Consider the following 26,541-nt stretch of genomic DNA (forward strand, 5'->3'; position numbering starts at 1 on the left):
ATACTGATTCCACAGCAAATTAATCAATCTGAAACAATGAATGGGGGATACCCAGCTGAAAATTTTCTATAAAAAACAAAATTTTCTATAAAAAACAAAAAGCAAATAGATGAATGTCTCCTATGCAACTTTCAAGAGTCATCTAGTTCAGTAATGTACTAAAATAGTACCCTTCTGGCAGAGATTACACATTCAGTTTTGAAGAATGGGGGAAGGGGAAGGGGAAGGATGAGGGAAGGGAAAAATCAGTTGCTTCATTTGTGCAACATCTTTAAAATGATGCATTGCCTTGTCTGCATGGGAGGTGATGTGCTGTGTCATTGAAAAAAACTAGAAAACTTTGCATGAATACCATCCTGCACAGGATGTGAAAACAGACCCATTCCATAATGTTAATCTGAATGTGCTACAGTGCATTCACCAGCCAAGTTATCGACACAAACTTTTTTACTGTATACACTAGAAATTTTGAACAGAACTCGTTTGCTAAAGAGAGAATTTAGATTATTATGTTCTTCTATCCTGGGACAAATCAAGCTTATTTCAGCTTCTTGCTAAGAATACTATACTGTTCCTTATTCAGAGATTAATAATTATTCTAAGATCGAAGGTTGCTGTGTGTCATTCACTTAAAAAAGAATAGCACACAAAGCATAACTGGAAAGACCTTGACACACAAAATCGAGCTTTTTGAAATACAAGAGGGAGATGGACACAGAGGAAAATTTACTGGGTATGAAGTCTTCATGTATGAGACTCGGGTCTCCCTTAAATATACTTGTTCCCAACCCAAAATACAGTTAAAATTGAAGTCTTCCACCAACACACACCTAAGTTTTATGCACAGGGCACTATTTACACAACCTGCCATCCAGCCATCCTATGTAGACTTTTAAGAAGTGATACAAAGCCTGTTAGTACAAAGCCCACTTCACAAATAGGCATGCAGGATGACCAACTATTAAAGCTGGGCTCAGAACAAGTGCCAGATGAGTCACATCTGTCACAGCTTCACTGAGCAAGAAACTTACTATCATTCCCAACTTTACTAGATTTATATAGACTTAGCAAGGTGTCCAAAAGTGTTAACTAATTACTTAATACAAATATAATGGACTAAATTGTGTGTGTTGACTATAACTTTACTAGTTGACTAAAGTTGACTAGAACTTTTTACTAGCATGTTAAATTTCAGATCAGGCTGTTTTGACAGAGAGCTTTCAAAAAGCAGTTTGCATGAAGCACCTGAGAATCATTTTCTACACCTTAACATTAGTATTTAACAAGACTAATATGGCTATCAATAGCACATATGTAAAAGAGTAGAAACATCCAGACACAATTAACAGAATTTGAGTTCCCACTATTTAAAAGCAGATAGAGCTAGGTTCGTTCTCACCTCCACCCAAGAAAATGAAAATGTGAAAGCATAGTCATTAGGTTAACAATGTTTTACCCCTTATTTTAATTTTAAAAGTGTTTGTAACCCCTTTACATTCACTATAAAAGCATAATAAAGCCTACCAATGAGAAGCTTATTTCATTTATGTGGATGTATTGTGAGAGATTAAGAGAATACTTGACAGTGGTAGAGGTGTGTGGAAGATGGGGAAGAGGTATTATTTCATTTAAATTCTAACCTTTTCAACACTCTACCATCCCATCAATTGCCTTTTGACACATCCCCATAGAATCATGACCCTGTGGTTGAGAAACATTGAGCTAGAACAAGGAGCACAGCCTTGAAGGGAGAGATGTTTATTAGGAAATAAAGATTAACACATGTACAAAATTAACGGGAATCTAAGCCCATTTAGCAGAGAGAAGTAGTTACAATTGTAAGAAATTGAAAAATGTGTACTTGTTAAGGAGTTCTCTCTCAAGCATTTTTGCTATCAGGGCCATTGTGTTCATGAGACAAGAGAAACGCTAACAACCCTGGCAGAAAACTGAATGGAATGAGTCTATATTTAAGTCCATTAATAATTGTACATCATGATTTCATAGGGAGAGAACAAAATATCATGACCAAGCACATAAAGAGACAGCTAGACTTTCACTATGTTCAAAGTTGGGTACCTAACTTTAGTTATCTAAGTTAAAAAAAGAAAAAAAAAAAAAATCACACAACTTAGGCCAACATTTTCAATCATACATAAAACAGAACAAACACTTACGCTTACCTGTATTCTCCAGATTTTAGTGAGCTCATCCAAAGACAATTTACTGCCCAGCAGTTCAATAATTCCCTTTATACGGTCACAGTACTGTGCTTGGTCTATATTACCTAATAGAACAAACAGCTAAATTAGAAATAGCGAGCAATATATAAAAATAATGAAGAATATCTGTTATAGCAAGGCACTTGGTAATTTAAAGGAAGAGGGTCAACCTGAAACATCTTATTACTTCCATCTGAAAATTCTGTACCTGCTATTACAGATAACTCTTAAGATTACTAAAAGAAAAAAGTATATCAGAGAAATACCCATCATTCTATATTTTTAGGCTTGTTTTCTTTGTGTAAGTGACAGCATATAGCATCTAGTCAATTTCAGCCCTTTGAAAAATGTCTCATCTTTCCATAAACTTAGCAACTGGTAACCAATAATACCAAGAAAGCTGAAAATGCACCTGAAGAGACATCAGCTAGAGAAGGCGGAAGGGGGAAGAAGTGTGGTTAGTGAAGGTATTTTCAGAATCCTTCTAAATTGTCAAAACACTGTAGAAAAAACTCTAGGGTACTTCTTTAAAAAGGGCACTGTATCAAAAAATTTTAACATGTCCAGTTGACAATCCCTTGAGTACAATAACATTCGTTTAAAATTCATAGTGTAAAACAATTGATAAAATGCTTACCTTCTAGTGCAATTGAGAGAACACAGTTTTCTACTAGCCAGTTTAATAATCGGTCTGTATCTATTGCATTCTTTACAGATTTGGATACAGTGCTGTCTTCTATTAATTTGGTTACCTATAAATCACAAAAAATGAAAACTTGCTGTATTCTTTATGCCCATCACATTTTCTCTTACACAATCAGCCCCCTCCTCCACACAGCCCAATGTAAAACAAACAAACAAGGGACTATAGGTTGGACCTCACTGGTCTGGCACCCTGGGGACCTGACTGGCCCCGAACAAAGGATTTGCCAGTCCAGTAAAGGTCTCTTCCCTCCTGGCCTGTGCTGCCACCGGGTTAGGGCTCCAGCCCGACCCCGCTGCTGCCCCAGCCCCCCCGAGGGCTCTCTAGATGCTGCCGATGCAGCTACTGCTGGAGCTCTGCAGCCAAGGCCGGAGCTCCAGATGCAGGGCTGAGGCAGAGGACAGAGCTCCCTGGCCACTGCTGGGGCTCCACAACCACTGCTGGGGACAGAAAACTCTGCTGTGCTGCCTGTTTCCCCCCCCACACTTGCCAGTACCCTCTAACACGCTCTTGCCCTAGCACCAGACCTCCTTGTTCCTGGGCTCTGTGGTCCAGGAACATCCGTGGTCTATACTGGACCAGGGATGAACTGGGACTCCCTAGTCCAGCAAAAGGGAGGTACAACCTGTATAAGAAAAGTGCACTGCCAAAAGCCTGTGGGATACCATTATTACACAAATTTCCTAATCCCATTCTGTTACAGATAGGAAGGCTCTCCTGTAGCACCAACTTCTTTAGATTTACTATAATTTTATTACTGCAAAACAGGTTTCTCCATGTCCAGTAGCAAGCCATTATACTTAGTCCAGTCTATTGATAATGGTGGCCAGAGTACCTGTTCTGGATGAAACCCAAAATGCTGCATTTATGTAATTTGACAGGGAATGTGATCACTTATGATGAAGGAACCAAGACTAATGATAAACATGTTTGAAATCAGTAACTCAAATGACAATTGAGAAAGGCTCAATATATCACAGAAACAAAAACTAAACCAAGAAAGCCTTCAAATAAATATAATGTGTTATGCTTTTTTAAGAGACATTTCTTGGAGTACTATGAAAATATACCTGCTATGGAAGTAAGAACTGAATGACTACAGCTGCATACTGTAAGTGACAATCCAGTGAGGCTGAATTTAGATGGCTTTAAAATGCAGTTCCACTTGAGCATACATCTAAGATTTATCTTACTAAGGAATACCCCATGAATAGCCCATGCTTGGCAGACACTACTGCTCTCAAATGTAGCTGAAATAATAGTCTTTACAGAAAGCTGATATGACTTGGACACTTTCCGAGGAAACCACAATCCTTGTACCCACTAACTTGCAAAAATAATGCTTGTCAGACTGACTTATTTTGTTCTTTACTTGGAATTAAGACTTTCCCAAGGCCACATAATTTGTTAGAACTATCCTGCCCCTTTGCCTTTCAGATACTACTTTTGATACAATAAGAATAGCCTGACACTCAAAAAGTCAAACTTACTTCTTTGAGGGAATTCATTTTTGCACTGAAGTGGGGAGATTTTAACATGCGCAACAGAATATCCAAGCGTAGATCATCCACCACAGTTACCAGGTCAGGTTGGAAGCGCATACATAGTAACTTTATAGCAGACAGGAGTTCAGGAATACTAACTAGCCTCTGTTAAGAGAGACATGCATTAGTAATGGCTGTACACATTTTTACAGACATTTTATTTTTAATCACAAGTTCAGTCATGCTTTAGACTCTGATAATAGACACAGAGGGTAACAACAGTGACCCGGGAAAGGCTGCTTGATCTGTAATTCACAATACTTTGTTTTCCTGTGAACGTTTGGAGAAATATTACTCACGCTACTAGAAAAAATTATGAAGATGACAAAGCTTAGGGGTAAGGAAAAAGTGTGTTATAAGTTAAATGTGCTAAAATATTCTATTTTGTATGATACATAATGCATGCCTATTGCTATTCTTTAAGTGCATAAACAGTAACATTTGCAAAACATCACTATGACTACTATACTGAACAACACTATTGTGCACTAAGGTGTAATGCATGGTTCACCTTTCAGTAGCACAGCTTTTCCACTATAGGTATGCAGCTGTAGCTGCTCTTCTCAACAGGAGAGCTGATCTCTCCTGCCGACAAAAATAAAACCGTCCTCAATGAGCAGCAGCAACTCTGCTGTCCTCCGAGCAGCAGAGTGCTGTCTATGTGGTCACGTTTCAAACCAGTAAAACTTTTGTTAGTCAGGGGGTGGGCGGGGGAGTGTTTTTTCATACGCCTGACGAACACAAGTTTTACAAATGAAACTGCAGTATAGACAGCCTAAAATGATCTCAACAAAAGCGACATTACAAAAATCTCATTAGAAATCTAAGACAAATTTAGTACAACGTAGAACAAAAAAGCAGTAGAAGATTTTGCAATCACATGATTTCCTCTGATGTTAAAGATCACTACTCTTTTGGAAACAATAAAATATATTTGCATCTAAGCAGCCATATAGGCCTCAAATTTTTAATCAGAATAAGGCACTGCTCCACCTAACTGACTTAGGAGCTTAACTCATTTTTGAAAATGAGACATGGTCAGATCACTGCAAGACTCAGTAGAGCAATGCCTAAATATCTTTAAAAATCTAGGCTATAGAGCCTCGTGCTGAAAGGTGCTAAGTACCTTAAAGTCAACTAGAATAGACGGCATTCAGCACCTTACATGACTCAACCCAGGAAAACATGTTGGATAACTATGATGGAAAAGTCTTTTTAGACAAGAAGGCTTAACACTAAATAAGATCTTAAATGGGTCCTGGTGAACAGAGCCAATCCACCAGTACAGCCTCCTATTACAAATATTCTCAGTCTAAATATAAACTAAATTATTCTTTCCAAAGACAAACTAGTGTAATTTGTTTTCAATTTAGGAGATGGCACTTTCGGCATTTTCAGTAGCTTCCACATGTATATTTGACATAATGAGAATGTTACCTTGTCTTTTAGGTCCTTCTCTTCTACATTCTGTACATATTTAATCATTTTATGAATGACTGGATCCAGCATGGGCTAAAAAATTTGAGAAAATACAAGAACAATCAGGTTGTGTTTTCTAGAATCAAGTTATTCGGAAGATCTGGTTGCAATAACTTCTCTTTCTAAAAAGGCCAAAACAACTTTAAGATTAAATTTGAATACATAACAAATATGGCATATATAAACCAGCCTGCTGGTACAAACAGAGAATGAAATAATGAAAAAGCCAAAATTTCTCACCTGAATTAACAGCAGCACAAAGGTGTCTGGTAAAGGGATCTAATCTTTTCAACATACAACACTTGCTATATGTACAATGAAGTCAATTGGATATCTAATGGTTTCCTTTCTCTTTTAAAAATAGAGCGACAAAAACAGATGGGGAAGAGACAGAAAGTTTGTATAGCACTGAAGCCTTGGACACATATGTCAGTTTCAGAATAACTATACCTGTAATAAACACCCATCTCTGTGGTTCACTCCAAAAGTGGCCCGTGAGGTCCTATGCCTCCAGCCTTGACTCTCAACAGGGACTCTGGTTCCACTCCATTCTAAACTTGCATCGCTCCCCATCTTATACAGCAATATTCCCAGCAAGCCAGTCTGCTTAACAGCCAGCACCTGTGTTGCTTTCTCTCAGAAGCTATGAACCATGGATTGCCAGCAGCTACAAGTTACACACAGCTCATTCTATGCAAGCATATTTAATCTTCGGCAAAAGCATTACAGAAAAAAACAAACAAAAACAATAAATAAGTTTAGCATAACATACTAGGAGTCACCCCCAAATCTTACAAGACCCTAGTACGCGAAAGCCTTTCCAATCCTCCCGCAAGGGCTGGAGCCTCCTATTTCTTGGAGCAGAAAGATGGCCCCCAGTCAATTTAAAGCCAGATTTTTATCCTCAAAAGCCCTTCTTTGGCTAGTACCTCTAGACTGAGTCACTGGAGACCGAATCATTTAACCACCCTCATTGTTTTTAGGTCTTAAAGGAGCTCTGGTAGCCCTCGCACATGGAAAAGAATACAATCACATATAAGCTATTCATAAATTTAATACAATGGCCCTACAGATATATTGCAACTCCATGCAATCTGCCACAACTTTAGCAAAGGTGTGTGGATCACAGATGTTTCTCTCTAGCAACATATTATCCAACTCATGCTCTCGTACGCTCACTAGGTCTGTCACTAACCTACGAGTCCAAAGCAAGAGGTACTCATTGAGGCAGATTTTTGTCATGCCTGCCTTACCCTGGGGTACTTCAAATGACTTCAATGAAGTTGTTTCTGATTTACATTCATGACAATCAGGAGATTCAGGATTAACATCCACAGCAAATGAATACAAACGTTCACACAGAGAGAAACCTTTCTACTTTCTATAATCTAAGAAGTTAGGTTGAGATTTTCAGTGTTGAAAATCTCATCCCTACGTTACATAGTTGAAATTAAAAATGACATTTCTACTCTTTTGGGTAACAAATGGCACTTATGGTCTCTTTGTCCTAGATAACTCTCCACCACTGTAACATGCAGATTTTTTTTAATGCATGCAACATTCCCTCAGTCCTTGTTTGTGGAGAAAGTATGCTGAGAAAGCTTCTTCAATAGTTTTCAGAAACTGACATATCTGAACCTGTTGGCAATTAGTTATGTGCTGTGAAAGACAATTTTTTCCCCTACCCCATCTCCACTTGCAAGATGTTCACATTTCAATTTTTAGATTCATTCATAACGCAAAATGGGTTACTCAACCAATATTAGCCTATGCAACACAAATACCTGGACCTTAAACCAAACATGTTGAAGTGTTTTAAAATTAGCCACCACTTTGATATTAAGTGATAAAATAATTCAGTTTTCCATGTTAAGTTTGGTGTAAGATGCAGAATGTTAAGTACCAGCCTTCTGGATTCCATTTTAAGAGATCCATTTTAACACAGGAAAAATTAACACAGAACTCAAAAACAACATAACTGTGGTCTTCAAAGGTTTTTTTTTTTTTTCCCCACTTCCTGAAAGTCATAAAAATGGAGTTTTACCTGCACTACTGAACAGTTGAGATACTCTGCACAAACCCCCAATGGCTGAACTAATGCAGAGACTGCCTGGAAAAAAAGATAGCAGATAATTAGGCACAGACATAGTAATTCCCTTTAGAACTGATTATTCAATTCTTTAACATATAGGTGAAGGTTAACAAGCAGCAGCATCATACATCCCAATTATCCTCCTATTGCTTACAATTTAAAAACATAAGAATGGCCATACTGGGTCAAACCAAAGGTCCATCTAGCCCAGTCTCCTGTCTGCCAACAGTGGCCGATCCCAGATGTCCCGGAGGGAGGGATCACAACAGGTAATCCTCACATGATCCCTCCCCCTCCAGTGAAACAGAGGCTAGGGATACCATTCCAACCCTTCCTGGTTAATAGCCATTAATGGACCTAACCTCCAAGAATCAATCTAGCTCTTTTCTGAATCCTGTTAAAGTTCTAGCCTTCTCTGCATCCTCTGGCAAGGAATTCCACAGGTTGACTATGTGCTGAGTGAAGAAAAACTTCCTTTTGTTTTAAACCTGCTGCCTATTAATTTCATTTGGTGACAAGTAGTTCTTTTATTGTGAGAATACATAAATAACTTTTCCTTATTTGCTTTTTCCATACCAGTCATGATTTTATAGACCTGTATCATACCACCCTTAGTCTCCTCTTTTCTAAGCTGAGAAGTCCAAGTCTTTGAAAGTCTCTTAAATTTTGCTTTAGCAGTCTAGGGATTTCTTGACTTGCCATGTCATATCACAGTCCACAAAACAAATTTAAAATAACGGCAGGCAGCAAGTATTGCATCTCTTAGACTCATAGACTTTAAGGTCAGAAGGGACCATGGTCATCATCTAGTCTGACCCCCTGCACAGTGCAGGCCACAGAATCTCACCCACCCCTCCTAAAATAATACACTCACCTACCTCTCAAATATTGAAGCCTTCAAATACTTTGAAGACCCCAAGATGCAGAGAATCCTCCAGCTGTGATCTGTACCCCATGCTACAGAGGAAGGTGAAAAACCTCCAGGGCCTCTGCCAATCTACCCTGGAGAAAAATTCCTTCCCGACCCCAAATATGGCGATCAGCTAAACCCTGAGCATGTGGGCAAGACTCACCAGCCAGACACCCAGAAAGTTCTCTATAGCAACTCCTATCATCCCTCCATTGACCTATTTCCCACTGATAATGGTCAATTAGTTACCAAGATCATGTTATCTCATCAAACCATCCCCTTCATAAACCCATCTAGTTTAATCTTGAAACCAGATAGATCTTTTGCCCCCACTACTTCCCTTGGAAGGCCGTTCCAGAACCTCACTCCTCTAATGGTTAGAAACCTTCATCTAATCTCAAGTCTAAACTTCCTACTAGCCAGCTTATATCCATTTGTTCTTGTGTCCACATTGGTATTAAGCTTAAATAATTCCTCTCCCTCCCTGGTATTTATCCCTCTAATATATTTAAAGAGTGCAATCATGTCCCCCTCAGCATTCTTTTGATTAAGGTAAACAAGCCAAGCTCCCTGAGTCTCCCTTCATAAGACAGGTTTTCCATTCCTCGGATCTCTTGCTTGCTAACAAAAAGGAACTTCTCAACTTTCAGTGGTTTTGGTAATTTTATGATTCTGTTATTAGAGTATGGTCTGTTTTGGTTCAGATGCAAAAGCCAGTAAATGCTTTGATAGTTCACTCTGCAGTACTTTAGAGTACAACTGCACATTCTCTGGTGGAAAGCCACACAAAAGCAGCTCTTTCCCAAATCTAAAATTCATCTTCATCATGCATCCTACCACTATCTGCCAGATAGCTGCAACAGAATGTGTATTTCTGTGTAGGATCCAATGATGAAGAATGTCTCTCATGTAGATGTCACACAAGGATTTTTCTTCACATATGGAATAAAAAAATAAATTGAGATCCAAGGCTTACACATTTTATACATTTTTAAAGTAGAGTGAAGGAAATTTTCTTGCCATTATGATAAACCAAGATCAATTTCATCCTGAGGAGAGGCAATACAAGAGTGACTGTCTCACTAAAAACAAACAAACTATAAGTTAGTTGTCCCTAGCCAAAAATCACCTTCTTAAGAAAGGTGTTACTAGTAAGTTAGGGGAGACCCTATAGTGAAATCTAGTTTAAGATACACTTCCCTTCAGTCACTTTTACATATAAACTTACCTCTCCTTAATAAGAAATCAACCAACTAAAAGGAAATAGAATTCTCCAAATTTGTAGCTCAACAATAGGTGATAAACATGCTAGTACTTTACAGATAAAGTTTGAAATAACATTGTGCTTCCTCTCAATATTCTGGTAGTCAAACATGGTTATTTAAATTTGAAATGTCAGTCGTATCTCAAGTTTTCTAGATTATATTAAACACCAAATAGCATTAAGCTTTGTGACCCTAAGGCCCATATAATTTATGTAATTATTAAACATGTCAAGTTTTGGTGCAGTAGGCAAGATATTTAGAGTTTAGAGTGTAGAATTCTATTGGCCAGAAGACACACTGTAGTCATCTGGTCTGATCTACTCTAATAAATGCTATAGAACCTTCCCAAAGTAATTCCTAAAGGACCCCTTTTACAAAAAAAGATTCAATTTTGTTTTAAAAATTGCCAGTGATGGACAATCTTCCATGACTCTTTTAAAATTGTTCCAATTGTTATTAATCTCATTGTTAAAAATTTACACCAGACTTAATTTGTCTAGCTTCAACTTCCAGCCAAAGGATAGCATTATACTTTTGTCTGCTAAATTGGAGACAATTATTAAATATCTATTCCTCATCTAAGAACTCAGACTTATCAAGTCAATCCTTAACTCTCTTTGGTTACATCTACACTACACGTTTTTGCAGCAGAAAATATGCTAATGAGGGACTTGTTAGCATAAGTTGCGACATCATTAATATTTTCTGCCATTTCTTTTTGTGCAAAAATCAGTGTGGATGTTTCCTTTTTGAGCAAAAACCTCTTTTTGCGCAAGATCCTTATGCCAAATGGGGGTTTTGTGCAAAAAGGAAACATCCACGCTGCTTCTTTATGCGCAAAAAAACCCCTGTGCAAAAAAATGGCAGAAAATATGCTAATGATGTTGTGACTTATGCCAATGAGTCCCTCATTAGCATATTTTCTGCCACAAAAATGTGTAGTGTAGACGTAGCCTTTGTGTTTAACTAATTATCTTGGGTTTGTCACTATAAAGCACATTTTCTAATATTTAACCATTACTAGGGGACTTCCCCCTGCTCGCTGCACTAGCCAACTCCCTGCTCTCTGGCCACTCTTCTTTCATCTCTTTTCCAATTTTTTAACATCCTTCTTGAATTGTGGACATCTGAACTGGACAGCATTCCATCAGCTTTTGCACCAGTGCAAAATAACTTCTGTACTCCAACTTGAGATTCCCATTTACACATTCAAGGATCACATTAGCCTTTTTGACATGGGGGAGAGGGGGTTCATATTCAACTGATCCTCCACCAGCAAATAACTGCTCTCTTCTGGATACATTCATGGGATCTTTAGTAACAAGTGGTTAAGGCTTTGTTCTTTCACACAAAAGTTGACCTTGATGTGTTACAGAACTTTTAGAGCACAGTAACAGAGTACATATGGCTAGAGTGCAGCAAACTAGTAAGCTATAGATTTACACCCCAGCTTGCAGTATGTCAACTCTCTGAAGAGACACACTTCTAACGCTCACCTCAAATATAGTTCTTTGACCGCCAAACATCCCATACCAAAGAACTCTCTCAGCATTCCTTTTGGAATATTTCTTCAGTACTGAAGACAATTCTGTTCATCAAATTATCAGTATCCTTGGTATAGAACATTAACATATAAAGAAAGAGACATCAACAGAAATTAACTTACCCCAAGTTCAATATCTTCTGAATGGAGTTTAGACTGAATTGCTGAAAATCCACCCAACTCCGCAAACTGCGAAAAAAGTAATAGCAAGCCAATGAATTACAACAGTCTTCCTTTTAAATATGATTAAAGCAAATCACATTTACGCTTGAGTGTATAAAGCTTTATTTGCCAATGATCATCTCTGAAATAAGAATTCAAGACGAGATGCTTGAGATGTCAGCAAGGATCTTTCACAATGGGATTTGAAGTTTAACATAAGACTTGTGCTTTCATGCCTATTTGATGGCTGGGGAAGGGTGGGAGGACACACTACATTATTACGCTGGAGTCCTAGGTTCAAAAGAAAGCTTGAGACTCTCCCTCCTTAAGCAAAGAGGTCAAGGGAAAAAAGGTTAGAAGATCCACACAGGATGACAGGTTGAGGGACAGCAGGCAGGCTCCCTAGCAGCCATTTGAGGGATGGCACTGCAGCCTCAGAAGAGGCTTCTGGCCTTCCTCAGCTGAAGGATACAGATCAGTAGTGCAAAGGTAGACAATGAAAAGGATGACTTTACCATCCATATTGGGCAGTGTTAAAAAAAGCATAAACTCTCACTGCTCTACATGGCTGTCATCCTCTATGGGAACAAATATGAAGAATCACTCTTCAGAGTAACGAATTCAAGTGACTGACATCAATATTCTACCAACAGTTTTCTTCTGAATTTCGCTTTACCTACCCTGTTTACAAGATCCACCAGCCACCCATGAGGTTCCTAGACAATTAAAAACAGTTAATTGGCAACATATTTTAAAAACAATATGTGATTTTTTTTAACATGTATTAATATTTAGCTTTTGGGTTAATTGGCTTTACTTTATGCTACCTCCTTTACTGAGTACAACTAAAGTTTGGGTTGCTCTTTTTAACATCAAACACATGTCATCACTGACCATAGGTTGTGGCAACATTAAGCTATGTGGTTAATGAATGGCACACAGCCATAACAACAAGAACTTATCAGTAGCACACAATATTCCTGAAGAACTTCCCCTGAATTTTGGTCAAGTTCCTTTTCGTTTTCACAAGCCGTAAGCATTCTTTTTAGCAACAGTATGACAACCACAGACTAATGCCTTTTTTATCCACATAACAGGTACAGCACCCACAATTGCATTGCAACCTCAAACTGCATCTCTACCAGAGTGCCACCACCTTGACTGGAAGGGACCACCTTTAGGTATGACACACTGAATGAGCACATAGTTCAAATGTGAGCAAATCTATCTGTCGAAACTGCTAACATGAGGGTTAATAGAGATGATGTCTTTGTGACGTGGACTGAGGATCCGGACTAAAGCAACTAGGGCATTTTATATAGCAAAAGCTAAAGTTGTTAGATGGTCTTTTGTTTATTACTGAACTAATAGTAATGATGGTAGATTTAGAGAGGAATGGGCACCAACCTTCAGATCCAGTCCCTCAGTAAAATATTCTCTCAGTCATGTAAAGGGAATGCACTTCTAAAGAACCACCAAATTTGGTATTCAAATGTTACTCAATATTTCTTAAAGATTTACTTCAGTTTATTTTGGATAAGCATTTTCAGATATTGGTTAAGCCTTTTATACTCTTCAGAGTTGTAAAGAATTTCTGATCTATAAAACAGACTTGAAAATATGTCTGATCACCTTCTGGAAGGTAGATATAGGTGAAACAGCATACAGACTTCCTTCTCCAAAGACTTCTGCCCAGTTTCTCTGGCATACCTTCATTCGATTCTTGAAATGGTATTCATTGTCTGGGTTAAAAGCCTTGAAATAAACAAAAAACAAATAAAAAAACCAACCAGAATGTGTCTTATTTGTGAGTCTCAGACAAATCTTGTTAATATTTGACTTCAGTAGTTGAACATAGAAAAATTAGCCATGCTCAGCAACTAAGTGAAAGACTTTCCATGTGAAACAGTTTAGCATGGACAAAATATGTTAATGACACTTAGTAATTAACACATACAGTATTACAACTTCAGAGGTACAAAAAACTCTGTGAGGCACACAGATATTCTCTTCTTGATTTTCTTCGTGAGAGAGGGAGGACAGACTGAAAGCAGGTTAAAGTGATTTGCACATGGCCACAAAAGTTTCAGAGCAGAGACTGGAAGATAGGAGTTCCCGCACCTCCCAGGGCCCTGGTCTTTCTTTTGACAATGTAGTCTCTTTAAAACTAGAGATGTTGAGAGTAGTCAGCTACTTGACTATCCAATAAACAAACTTAAAGGGTGGTCGAGTGCAGTACCTGACTACTTCCCCCCCCCCCAATCCCACCACTGCTTCTGTATAGGAGGGGAGGAGGAATAGGAGACAGTGCTAGGGAGAGCCGACTTAAAAGCCGGTTTCCCCCAGCATTGGCTCTGTGGTGCCACCTGCCTCTCCTCCTCCCACTGCCTCTATCAGAGGCAGCAGGTGGGGGCTAGGGAAGGCTACTCCAGCAGCAGCCCCTGTTTGCGGCAGCCCAGGCTGGCCACGTGCAGGAGCTGCTCTGGCAGCAGCCCCTGGGTGCAGCTGGACTCAGTGCAAGTCAGGACCGAGCAGTCCTGGCTCGCACTGGTCTGGGATGTTACGCCTCTGCATTTTAAATCGGCTACGCAATTAGCCAAACACCACAATTTAACATCCATATTTAGAACAAGCAAAGATTTTTAAAAGTGACTAATGACTTGAAGGTTAAACTTGAAACATCTTAAAAAGAGCTGATTTTCAGAAAACACTGAGCGTTCAATCTGAAAATCAGGTCTTTTTCAGGTGTTTGAAACAAGATACCCAAAAACTGGCATGTAAAAAATCATTACTCACTTTTAAAATATTTTGGCCACAATTTGAGTTCATACTTTTACAGGTAATCAGTAGGAACAGAAATATTAGAAGTCCTGAAGATTGTAAACAAGCCAGACACTTATTTTAAGAACTGATTTCTGGAGACTTTTATATTTTAAGGCTATTAATAATACTAATGAATATTAATTCAATCTAACTTCAACCCTCCTACCAAGTGAGTAGGATGTCTCCATGGATTTAAAATATTAAGAGACCGAATGATATGGATACAGTACCATTGTAAGCACACCCAGAAGGCCAACGGGAATTGGGTCTTGTTTTACTCTTTCTGCAACCAGATCTACTAGCAGCATCAGCATGTTGTAGATTCCCTCATGGATTTCAGTACCCCATTTGTGAACAGCACTCGATGTCAGCAGCTACCAAAATGAGAAAGATGCATCAATCCCTGGCACTGATTATTTTCAGAACAACACTTTATCTAACAGTATTTGGTAGTTGTACTCGAGTACAAATATTATTTGTAACATTCTTATACAGTTGGAAAGTAGGAAAAGCAACAATGATATTTATAATTTCATCATTTTAAGACTTCCTAATTAGACTCAGGGTATATCAGAGACTAAGAGATAATTATCAAAATATATTGATGCTTTTTCTTAAAATCACCATTAGCTCAGAAAAGTTTTGTATGCAAGAGAACAATTCACTTTACTGTTTTTATTTTTAAGTGCTTGACTAACTGTGAACATGTTTGTAGAATGTTAGATAATCCATTTTTAATTATTGTAATAAATCTGTCATACAGCCACATTACTTTGCTTGCAGTCATTGTTTACTCTATCACCTCTGTAATATAATTCTCCTTAGAAACAAGGAAAGTGTGCAATGTGAACTAATGAGTAGGTGAATGTTTAAAGAACATTTTAATGGATTGGGAGACAGCACTGAACTGCCATGGTAGGCCAAACTGATAACAGAACTACAGGCAGTCCCCGGGTTACGTACAAGACAGGGACTGTAGGTTTGTTCTTAAGTTGAATCTGTATGTAAGTCGGAACTGGCATCCAGATTCAGCCGCTGCTGAAACTGATCAGCGGCTGATTCCAGGAAGCTGGGGGCAGAGCAACTCTGCCTCGGGCTTCCTGTAGTCAGCCGCTGGTCAGTTTCAGCAGTGGCTGACTTGGGGACGCCTGGGGCAGAGCAGCTCGGGTGCTGCTGGGTTGGTCCAGTAGCGCGGCCGCTCCTGGGCGCTACTGGACCAACCCAGCAGCACCCCAGCTGCTCTGCCCCAGGCGTCCTGATTCAGCCGCTGCTGAAACTGATCACATAGGAGTTCAGTAGTCCAGCAAGAAAGAGTTTTGGCGGTACACACAGAAAAAGGGACAAATTTTAACTAGGCTGCAAGAGGCAGTAGTGGAAAGAATTAGAGATCTAATTGTGTAGGGTACTGGAGAGAAGAGAGGAGTCAAGGATGACTCCAACTCTCCAGATCTGGAGTACAGAATGATTACAATGGAAAAATGAGAGAGGAAGACTGGTCATTAGTATTTAAAAATAATTCATGCTAATATTAATGGAACTTTAGACCTTCAAAGCACTCTTAACATATACCAGTTAAGGCCCCAATCCTGCATCTGACTCCAGATGTGTGTAGCGGCTCATCCACATGAAGAACTTCAATGGAGCTCTGCACAAATGCATGATTGGGGCATATGCATTAAATTTTACTGAAAAAATGTATATGACCCCTGTACAGGGAGATTTTGGCAAATCCAGTAACGTGCCTGAATCACTATTGCTTAACTGCTTAAACTTTAGCAACCAAGCGAACAGGCCCAAATTAGACCTAGATTGCGACTTCCGCATGACCACAGTCAGGGAGGGAAGGGGGAGTTTGGGTGCCACAGAGAGGGCAGCTTGACCCTGTTTACTTCCTGAGGCCAGAGTCTCTAGTGAAATCACTGAGCTATACATTAAGGAAGTATAAAACAGGAAGGCTGTCTAAATGCCCTAAGACATATATCTATCAGGGCCCCCGGGCATGCAGTCTCTGAAAAAGAAAAAACGCATCTGGCGAAAGTGATGATCAGAAGAAAACTTTTTGCCTAACCTTTAAAAAGTGCTTGCCTAACAAGTTTCTGAATGACATGTTATTGTAATACTAATCGATAAGTAAGGAAGGAAAGTTTGAGTTAGGGGGACAATTTTGGAAACACTTGGAGGGATGCCTCGAGGACTCCTTGAGGACGCATCTTCATCCCCACCGACAGACGGAAGACTGGCCATCGGAAGCCTTCGTGGTGTCACTCGAGAGCCACACTCAACTTCGGTAATTATCGAGGGTGAGGGTGTTTTACTAGCCTGTTGCGGACGTAAGTGCTTGAGACTAAGTAAAGTTTAGCTTTAAGTGAAAGCACTCGTGTTGTCCTGTTTGTACCATCCATCTATCGGTCGGACGACTGTCTCTCCGAATTATTTCCTGACACCACCTCGCAGAGAGTAAAAGTTACCAAGAGCTTTGGGTTGAAAGAACCCCGGGTAACAACCCCAGTCACCATAATATCTGAGGCTCAATCAGAATGGAATACTACAAACATTTCATGAAATGTATTCCCAAACACAAAAGTTGGATTCGTGTACTTTTTTCATCCTTACCTTTTTAAATGCTTCAGGCATACATCTGTCCATGAATCTTTTGCAATTCTCATCAGAATCAGACAGACCTTTTCAGAAAGAATAGAGGGTATGTAATTTAAAACCACCTCTGGCTGGTTTCTTACAGCCTCACGAGCATTATGCCCCAAAACCTTGCTACTGAGGCCACAGAAAATGAGCTCATCAAATAAGCAGTTTGCAACACAAAGCAATAAGCATTCTATTGGGATTACTTTACTCAAGCTATAAGTCTCTGGCCAAAATGGAATGCAGATCAAAGAAAACAAGATCTCCAGCCTTTCAGAAATTAGGGGCCGTTTAGTTTCTGAACGTTCCATCTTCTACAACTATGTGGCATTAACAGATTTTTGTCACTGTTGAGGTTTTTCCTTTCAATAACAGTTTATGGTCAAATTAGGATGCTATAATGTAGGTATTTAACTAATCAAGTAGTCGACAGAATCATCATCAACTACTGGATAAGTCAATAGGCAGCCTGGTTCAGTTCTGGCTCACACTAGGTGCGGGACCAAACCTTGCTGTGGCTCTGCCCCATGGCTCCTACTGAATTTTAAATTGCAGAGCTGCAGAGGGGTTTTGCCCCACACATAGTGCAAGCTACAATTGAGTCGGGCTGCCTGCCCAGGCAGCAGCGACCCCTGTACACAGGGGTCCCAGTGGGGATTTGGGACCTTCTCTGCACAGAGCCTGCTGCCCTGAAGAGGCACCAGGAGGACGGGGGCAACGCAGCAGCACCAGCTCCTTTTAAGCCAGCTCCCTCTAGCACCTAGCTCCCCCACCCCATGCTGCCTCTAATACAGAGGCAGCGGGGGTGGGGAAAACAAGTAGTCAACTCAACTACCCAATAAGCATAGACTTACCAGGGGTAGACTAGTCAACTGACTACTCCTTTACACCCCTAGTTCAGATACTTGCACAAATCATTCTTTCACCACCAAAACAATCTCATGAGTACGCTCAGCTAATGTTTTACTAAATAATTTTTTAATACACACTAATGTCTTCCACGAATGCAACCACATAGCATAACCTCCTTTTAGCTCACCAGAGGGCACACTGGAAGGAAAGTTCACGTATACCTTCAAACTTCAGAAGTTAAACATGTTGCCTTTGTCACAGCACCGTCAGTCACTAACTACTTGTGACCAGAAAGGAATCAACCCACATCTATGATATGACAACAGAGAGTATTGCCACTAAGCCTGGCAAAATATCTTATTATGAATCAATATGGTCTGAGCTTGGGACAGCAAAAATTTATTAGTAGCCCAAGCAAATTAATATAACTCTTTACTAAGAAAAACTTAATTCAAACTCTCTTTGCAAAACTACAGATTGAAACTCTCTAAACTGGGATTCTCTGGTCCAGCAACAACCATGCTTTGGCATGGATGTTGCAGGACCAGAAAGTCCCAGTAGCAGCTGCTTCCCGAGGCCATGAGCCACGGCAGCTGCCCCCCCCCCCCCCCCCCGGGGTTGGTAGGGCAATGGGGCCAGCAGCAGGTGGGGAGCCAGCCAAAAAGTCAACAGTCCGGGCGAGGGCTGGGGAGGCTGGTGGAAAGGGGTCCAGAAATGACTTCTCCTGGTCTGGAAAAATCCCTCATTCGGGACTGGTCAGGTTCTGAGTGCATTGGACCAGGGTAGTCCAACCTGTAGTATGAGCAGACAACAGCAGATTATTAACTGCTCTACAAGGGGTACAATATTTTTGTATGGCACTAGGTAAGTATAAAATTTGCAGTTTTCTAGAGCAGCGGTTCTCAAACTTTTTGGGCTCCGAAGCTCTTCACATGTATAAAAATTTATGCAGAGCCCCAGCGGTCCACTGACTGTATGTGTTGTACCTATTGATGTTTCCAGTTTGTCAACCTTGCAGAACCCCTGGAGATGTCTCGTGGAGCCCTGGGGCTCCGCAGAGCACAATTTGAGAAACACTGGTATAGAGCATCTCCTCTGTATACACCTTTTTACATAGAATTTGCAAGTTCTCTACATTGGACCTATTACAAAAAAATCAAGTCAGAAACAGAACTTACCAAGTCTTGCTAGGTAGGTAGATGCAATTAGGCACTTGCCCAGGGACTCTTCTCGCTTATATGGTATGGACCAGTGATCTGTTAAGACTCTGCTTTCCAGTTCATACAAATTGGTTGTAGGAAACTCAATGCCTTCTCCAGAGCAGTTCCCATTTTCATCATTTTTCTGTGAATGAGAAGAGGTATAAATGAAAGACATTTTTAACTGCTCAGTGATTATTTAGTTCATCAACTCATTTAAGACAAAATTCTGTCAAATCACTAGCATGTACACAACTCTCACTGATTTAAAATGGAGTTGCAAGTATGTCTGAGGGAAGAATTTGAAGTTTCAGTTGAATGCCCATTGACATAGGAATTGGAACTCTCTCTACATCAATATGTTTACATGTCAAACATATAAACTTCTGATATTAACTTCCTGGGAGTCCTGTGACAGGAGAATCTTAGCTGAATAAAAAAAATGCCATCATGAAACAAAGATGGGAAACACGAACCCTAAAGGTTCAAAAACCAGAGGGCAAATTAAAAATAAGGTTGGTTTCCTTTTAAGTCTCAAGCTCAAGTTTGGGAAGCCTGCCTCATGATTCTTGAATACTGAGGATTAGCAATACTGTGTTTCAATAGTATCTAACAAAGCTCCCCAATCTTTTTATACTTTTGACACCCAATTACAATTCAGAGGCATTTACAAGGAAAAGGGTGAAGTTGTGAACATACAATATTAACCCAATTTTTTTGTGAAGTGTAACATGAAGTAAATGGCAAAGTGATGCCAAATAAAATAGCGGCCTGAAAAGCGAACTACCCATTTCCTCTGTTTCAAATACTGATCACTCAACATATTTCCATCTGACACTAAAACAAGCAGACCTTTAACAGAAGTTAAGGACAGAATGTTTGGAACAGGTCCTGTGGAAATAAAGGTTTGGGATAGAGCAGGGGAGGAGGATGGGATGGAATAAAGAAGGGGTGAGGTGAACCAGGAGCCTGTCACCTAGCATTCTCTTTGAAGCTGCAGCAGCAGCACCCCCCCTTCTGCTGACCCCAACCACCCAAACCCACCTGCGGAGTTCCATTGCCCCTGCTCCCAGAACTCTCCAATGAGCCTTGTGCATCCAGATCCCCCCCACCATGAGCCACCCGTATCCAGACTGCCTCACACAGAACCCGCTTATCCCATACCTAGATTCCCCCATATCCAGCCTCTTTATGCTTGGTTCGCCTGCCCACACCTGATGTGCCTGGCAGGAAAGGGCAAGACCTTGGCGTGTTTCCGGGGCAGGCTTAGCCCTTGTGCTGTGTCAGAAGTGGGTATAGCCTCATTGCAAAGTCCTTGTCCTAGGGCAGGGGCCTGCAGGGTCATCTTCCACCTTCACGCAGCCAGTGGCTTGTGCTCCACACTGCAATGCTGGAGCCTCCATATTTATTTACTGACAAATACAATTTGCAGATTTTAAAAATATGGTGTGCACATTTTTTTTTGGGGGGGGGGAGGGGAGGCACAGAATTCCCTGGGGAGTAAATGGGTAGGAAGAAAGACAAAACATATTGAAATGTAAGAAACATCAGGGAAGTGAAAGAAACAAAAGAACTAACCTGGAAGGAATTGGTAAAGAACTCAGTCTATTTGAGCAAGCAATGGAGCTCCTTGTTGTCACTATATTTCCTATACGGAAGTTTTAACTAGAGATGTTAAAATGTGGGGTTTCTGTAAATGTGTAACCACTGAATTTCAGTAATTTAATATAAATAGCTACTTAAAATTAAGCAAGCATCACCAGAATTATTTTACTTTATTACTTCTAATGAAATTCATAAGATAGAAACAGATGAGTCACATGTCTTTCAATAAGTAAATGGGGTCCAAAACCTTTGAGGACCTGGGATGAATATTCGCTGGTCTACCTGAAAGTCTGAATAGTCTCCCCAAATAAATGTGGCTTTTACAATATGAAAGGAATGTCTCATGGTCAAGAAAACAAATATTTAAGTATCTCAATTTGTTGTTTCAGTGACTTCTCCTGTGATTTTATCTGTGTCTATATGCCAGGGTTGGGCAAGATCTGGTTTGCCAAGCCTTTTAATATGGCCTGCAGCCTACCCCTGTGGCAGGGAACAGCACCGCTCAAAGTGGATGGCTGCTCCCTGTGGCTCTCTGCACTGTGGGAGACTTAGAAAGGAAGACTTTGTGCACTACCCCCACTCCCAGCAAAATCCAGATTCCAGACAATAGGAACTGAGAGATTTTGCTGGGGTGGAGCAGCACATGAAGCCTCTGCTCGCACCACATAAGGCCACATGGAACAGGGCAGTCTGGTGCTGTTGGTAAGCAGGCTTGAGTGTGCTTCTGGCCAGGAGCTGCTTAGGTAAGCACCTCCTGGCCAGAGCCTGCCTTTGGCACTCAACCTCTTCTCATACCCCAACTCCCTCCCAGATCCTACACTCGCTTCTACACTCCTCACCCAGGCCAGAATCCTCTCCAGTACCCATGGTCCCTCCTGGCCCTTGCACCTCAATCCCCACCTTCACACTAACTCCCTCTTGGACCCCACACTCTCTCCACCACCCCAGTCTCCTTCCCTGAACTCCCTTCTGCACCCAACCACCATCCACAGATAAGTGCTTGAGAAGTGTAGCACAAGGCGATAAGAAATAAGAAACCTGCTTCTAGCTTTTTAATAGGCATGTCTCAGTGACAATGGGCAAGTTACAGCTTTCTAGAGCTTCAGTTTCCTCAGCTATCAAATGGCAATAATGATACTTCCCAACCTCAGGGTGCTGAGGCACGATTCCTAAGTATTTGCAAAATGCTTCAAGATACTGAGATGAAAGGCAGTATAAAATGCACTATATAAGATACCCATAAAACCCGGGAGCATTTATCTCTGTTCTTTGATCCATTATGTTTGATGTCTGTCAACCTAGGAGAGAAAAATGAATCCTGATAGAGAGACATGGCAGTTACAGTTCCCTCTTCCAATGAAAATTCCTCTGGACAGCTAACATTTATGGCAGCATTTAATTTCAAGCCTGCATGTATGTCCTGGGTCTATCAATTTTTTTAAAGCTTTACAAATCCATCTTGAAAAAGGAAGATTGACTCTGGCTAGGATATATTTATTACGGCATGTGCTGAGAGCTGAATATTAAAAATCAGTGGACCTCCACCAGTCACTTTTGTATTTTATACAGTGAGTTGAACCAAGTATCTCAAAACATTGTTTTATAGAGTGAGATGTAATATTTGCATTTTATTCATTTTAGATGATGAGTGGGGATTTGAGAGCAGCCTTCAACTACCTAAAGGCAGTTCCAAAGAGGATGGACAGAGGCTTTTCTCAGTGGTGACAATGGCCTCAAGTTGCAGTGGGGGGAAGTTTAGGTTGGATATTAGAAAAAACTATTTCACTAGGAGGGTGGTAAAGCACTGGAATGAATTATCTAAGGAGGTGACAGAATCTTTGTCCCTAGAGGTTTTTAAGTCCCAGCTTGAAAAAACCCTGGCGGGGATGATTTAGATGGGGTTGGTCCTGCTTTTAGCAGGGGGTTGGATTCAATGACCTCTTGAGGTCTCTTCCAGCCCTATGATTCTATAAACAGTTGTACTTCAAGATGCACAGCATCTAGGCAATTTCCCCAAAGTCAACAGCAGATCTGGAAACAAAGCCAAAGATTTTTGAATCCCAATTGTCTGTTCTCAACATTACCCCAAATTCATTTAATCCATATTGCTCACAGCAAACTTGTCATCCATTGCTAAACTTCAGAGAATCAAAACTAAACTTTGAAAAACTTCATTAGAGCAAGTTAGTGTCAGAGAAGCCCACTGTAATTTACAATGTTGTAAGTTTTGTAAGTATAATACATACAAAAACATTTAGCATTTGAGCGCAGTCTAGCTTTATTTGTTGATAATACCTCAGAATATTTAAAAAATTATGCTCTAATTAGCAAAGTCAGGAAGGTCTGTTTTATTGGTATTCTGTCTTATGACTAGTAGCTCTATTTAGATCAGGACTACTCAACACATGGCCCACGGGCCACATGTGGCCCACGGCCCATTTGTTTGTAGCCCACAGTGCTATTTGGGTTTACATGAGGCTCAACACATGGCCTGCAGAGGGGATCCTTTGAACACAGGGCTCCACTGGGAACATGCTCCACAACGGCGTCTCCCAGGCAGTGTGAGCACTGAAAGACGCAAGCGGACGGGCTGGCTGGCTGGAACAGACGGATACAGGGTGTTGGTGTTTCTAGCCCCCAAGGAGGAGGTGCCTAGAGCGCCAGGGCATTGTGTGAAATAAGTTATTTCCATATATTTGCATGTATATGCAACCACACTTAAGCTGCGGCCCTCAGCATGTGCTGTGCCTATCACTGTGGCCCCCAGGGCTTCTTAAGTTGAATAGCCCTGATCTAGATGAAGCTAACTGGGATTCTTTTAACAAATGAATTTAAATATGCGCCTATCAACTTTCTAACGCTTTGAATATATTCAGAGCTAGATGTAGGCTCTGGGTCTATTTTAGACAAATAGTAACATATTACTAAGGATCTATCAGTGGACTTAATTTTGTTATAATCCCTTATAACTATTAATAATTAGCCATGATAGAGTCATCTTCTTCCAGTTTCCCATTTCCTGCACTCAAAACTGCAACCTTCTTCAGCAAAACCAGAATACTATCTAAGACTGGATACAGGAATTCTAAATACACTTTTCAAGAGGAAATCCTCTTAGCCCCAATCCAGTCAAGAAATTAAGTTTAATTAAGTTTTCATAAGAGCACTGCTGGAAATGGAATTCCTGGTTTCTAGGGAAATGATGTAAAATTACCATTCAGTTGTTCCTAGCCCAGCTGACTTAGATATTCAGTCCAACACTGTGCCCAAATATTAGGTCTCTATCAGAAAACAGACATTTGATTTCCTGGAGGACATCTGGCTTAAAGAAAAGCAATATTGAGCCCTTTAGTTCAGTGGTTCCCAACCTGCAGCCCAATCAGCATATAACTGCACCCGCTGTGACATTCTCAAGACCATACAGATAGCTTATCTATTGTGTGGATATGATCCAAATAACTCAGAGAGCTGCATAGGAAGTCCACAATGATAAACAGGGTTGAGAACCACTGCTTGAGTATAACCATCATATGGTCTGGAAACCATGACTGATCAGGAGGTGCAATGGCATCTAAGGCAAACTTTTTTGGCCTCATTTTTAAAGTTAGGTAACTCGCATTAGCCTAGGAAAGAGGAAAATAACGCCATTACAAAGAATGTCATGGATACTGCAAGCTTACATGTAATTAAAAACAAATCTGAACGTGAAAATGTTTGCAATATTATGACAAGAAGCATTTTAAACAGATTTGTATACTCCACATTCATAGCTGCAATTTTATGGTCTACACCAGCAGTGAGACTTCCTGGGGGGGTCGCAGCACTTTGATCCGGACCAGCTGGTATTTTCTTTTCCTGGCTCGGCACCTGACATACACGCGGTGGGGGTGGGGAGAGAGGCAAGGGAGCAGACTGGTGCATTAAGTTAAAGGGGCCAGAGCTATTTTTTTTTTTTTTTGTGGTTCAACAAAAATTTTCCCAGATCCGGGGGGTCGCGAATGAAAAAAGGTTGAACACCACTGATCTAGACCAGTGGTTCCCAAGCTTTGAGCATATGGATCCCTTTACAAAGTATTACAATTTCAGACTCTCCTCCCAGGGGGAGAAAAAAAAAAGAAGAAAAGAAAGTGGTGGGCTTGATCCTTATTTTAAACTTTCCATGGACCACCAGTGGTCCACAGGCCACAGGATGGGAACCAGCGGTCTAGTCATCATGCTGATGCCAAGGGATAATTATAAACATTTTGGAATGATCACACACAAACATACTGTTTGCCAGAACTCCAACAGACAATCTTCAGTAGGAATTCAATATTGTGCTACAGTGAATGACAGATTTCCAGGTTTTAAAAAACCCCAAATCAGTAATATTATTTACTTCTGCCAGGACAGTAGCTATTAACATAATTGTGCTGCAATCATAGAACTAGAAGGGACCCTGAGAGGTCATCATCCCCAGCCTTCCCAGCAGGACCAAGCACCATCTAAGATCAGGGGTTGGCAAGCTTTTCAAACCAAAAAGACAAAACAAACCACATCAAAATTCAGAACAAGTGGTCAACAAAGAGCCATATAAGAATGGCTATTTACATGACTGAAAATATACAACCTTAGCATTATTGAAAACTGACAATGATTAATAATTGCATAAATGAAACATTGTACTCAAAGACTTTAATGAGAGTTCTGCTGCTGCATCTTCTCTCTCATTTCATTGAAGGTAATACCATAACTAGTCAAATCCAGCTTCATGCATGCATTCAGGCTGTCTTCTGTAAATCTTATGGCAAGGGCTGGGGATGTGGAAGTGCAGAGTCTGGGTTGGGGTATGTGAGAGTATCAGAGCAGAAGGGCTGGGAGTATGATGGGCTCAAGGGACAGTGTTGGAGCATGTGGGGGTGCAGGAGTGTTATGGCAGGGGACGGGATGTGGGGGTGCAGGAATTTGGGGATGTGGGGGTATGAGGAACTCAGGGCAGGGGGTTCAGGTATATGATGGGCTCAGGTTGAAGTGTGGGAGGGGAGGTGCAGGAGTGTATGGCACCACAGCCAGATGGGGCTGGGCCCCAGTTAGGGGCTTTTTGGCCTGCATTCGTTTTCAATAAAGTAAAATATGTCCAGCGCAAAAGGTTTCAACATTATCTTTATTTATTACAGGGGTGGGGAAGCTTTTTTGGGTCAGATGTCACTAACCCACAGAAAAAAAAATCAGGGGCCACACAAGTGAGAAGCAAAAACCCCAAATAATCCTCTCTGATGTGGCCCCCAACTAAAACACCTCACTCGCCTGATGCTCCAGCCCCATGCTGGGAGGAGGGGCATGCAGGACTGAGGTTCAAGGCCTCAAGACAGATTTACTCTTCTGGGGTTCCAGGGTTAGTGAATTTTGTGAGCCCTCAAGCTCTGAGAGGACTAAAAATGAGGAGTTAAGTGTGCAGGACAGGGCTGACAGTGACTGGGACGGAGGTGCAGGAGATGGGGTACATGAGGGGGGTGAAGATGT

General features: G+C 40.7%; 1 protein-coding gene across 6 annotated transcripts in view; it reads right to left on the bottom strand.

The window, feature by feature from the left end:
• The window catches only part of USP24 (ubiquitin specific peptidase 24), a 114,524-nt gene that overhangs the window by 71,802 nt on the left and 16,181 nt on the right, over positions 1-26,541 (bottom strand). For all 6 annotated transcript variants that reach the window (XM_075936049.2, XM_075936047.2, XM_075936046.2 and 3 more), the window contains exons 2-12: positions 19,414-19,579; positions 17,357-17,424; positions 14,974-15,117; positions 13,553-13,675; positions 12,601-12,636; positions 11,882-11,947; positions 7,993-8,058; positions 5,907-5,981; positions 4,416-4,574; positions 2,860-2,974; positions 2,184-2,287 (exon numbers count right to left, since the gene is read on the bottom strand). In XM_075936049.2, the coding sequence (XP_075792164.2) occupies positions 2,184-2,287; positions 2,860-2,974; positions 4,416-4,574; positions 5,907-5,981; positions 7,993-8,058; positions 11,882-11,947; positions 12,601-12,636; positions 13,553-13,675; positions 14,974-15,117; positions 17,357-17,424; positions 19,414-19,579 (1,122 nt within the window). The remainder of the gene's footprint in view (positions 1-2,183; positions 2,288-2,859; positions 2,975-4,415; positions 4,575-5,906; positions 5,982-7,992; positions 8,059-11,881; positions 11,948-12,600; positions 12,637-13,552; positions 13,676-14,973; positions 15,118-17,356; positions 17,425-19,413; positions 19,580-26,541) is intronic.

The sequence above is a fragment of the Pelodiscus sinensis genome, chromosome 9, assembly GCF_052426305.1.
Source record: "Pelodiscus sinensis isolate ZL-2025 chromosome 9, ASM5242630v1, whole genome shotgun sequence".
Taxonomy (NCBI): Eukaryota; Metazoa; Chordata; order Testudines; family Trionychidae; genus Pelodiscus; species Pelodiscus sinensis.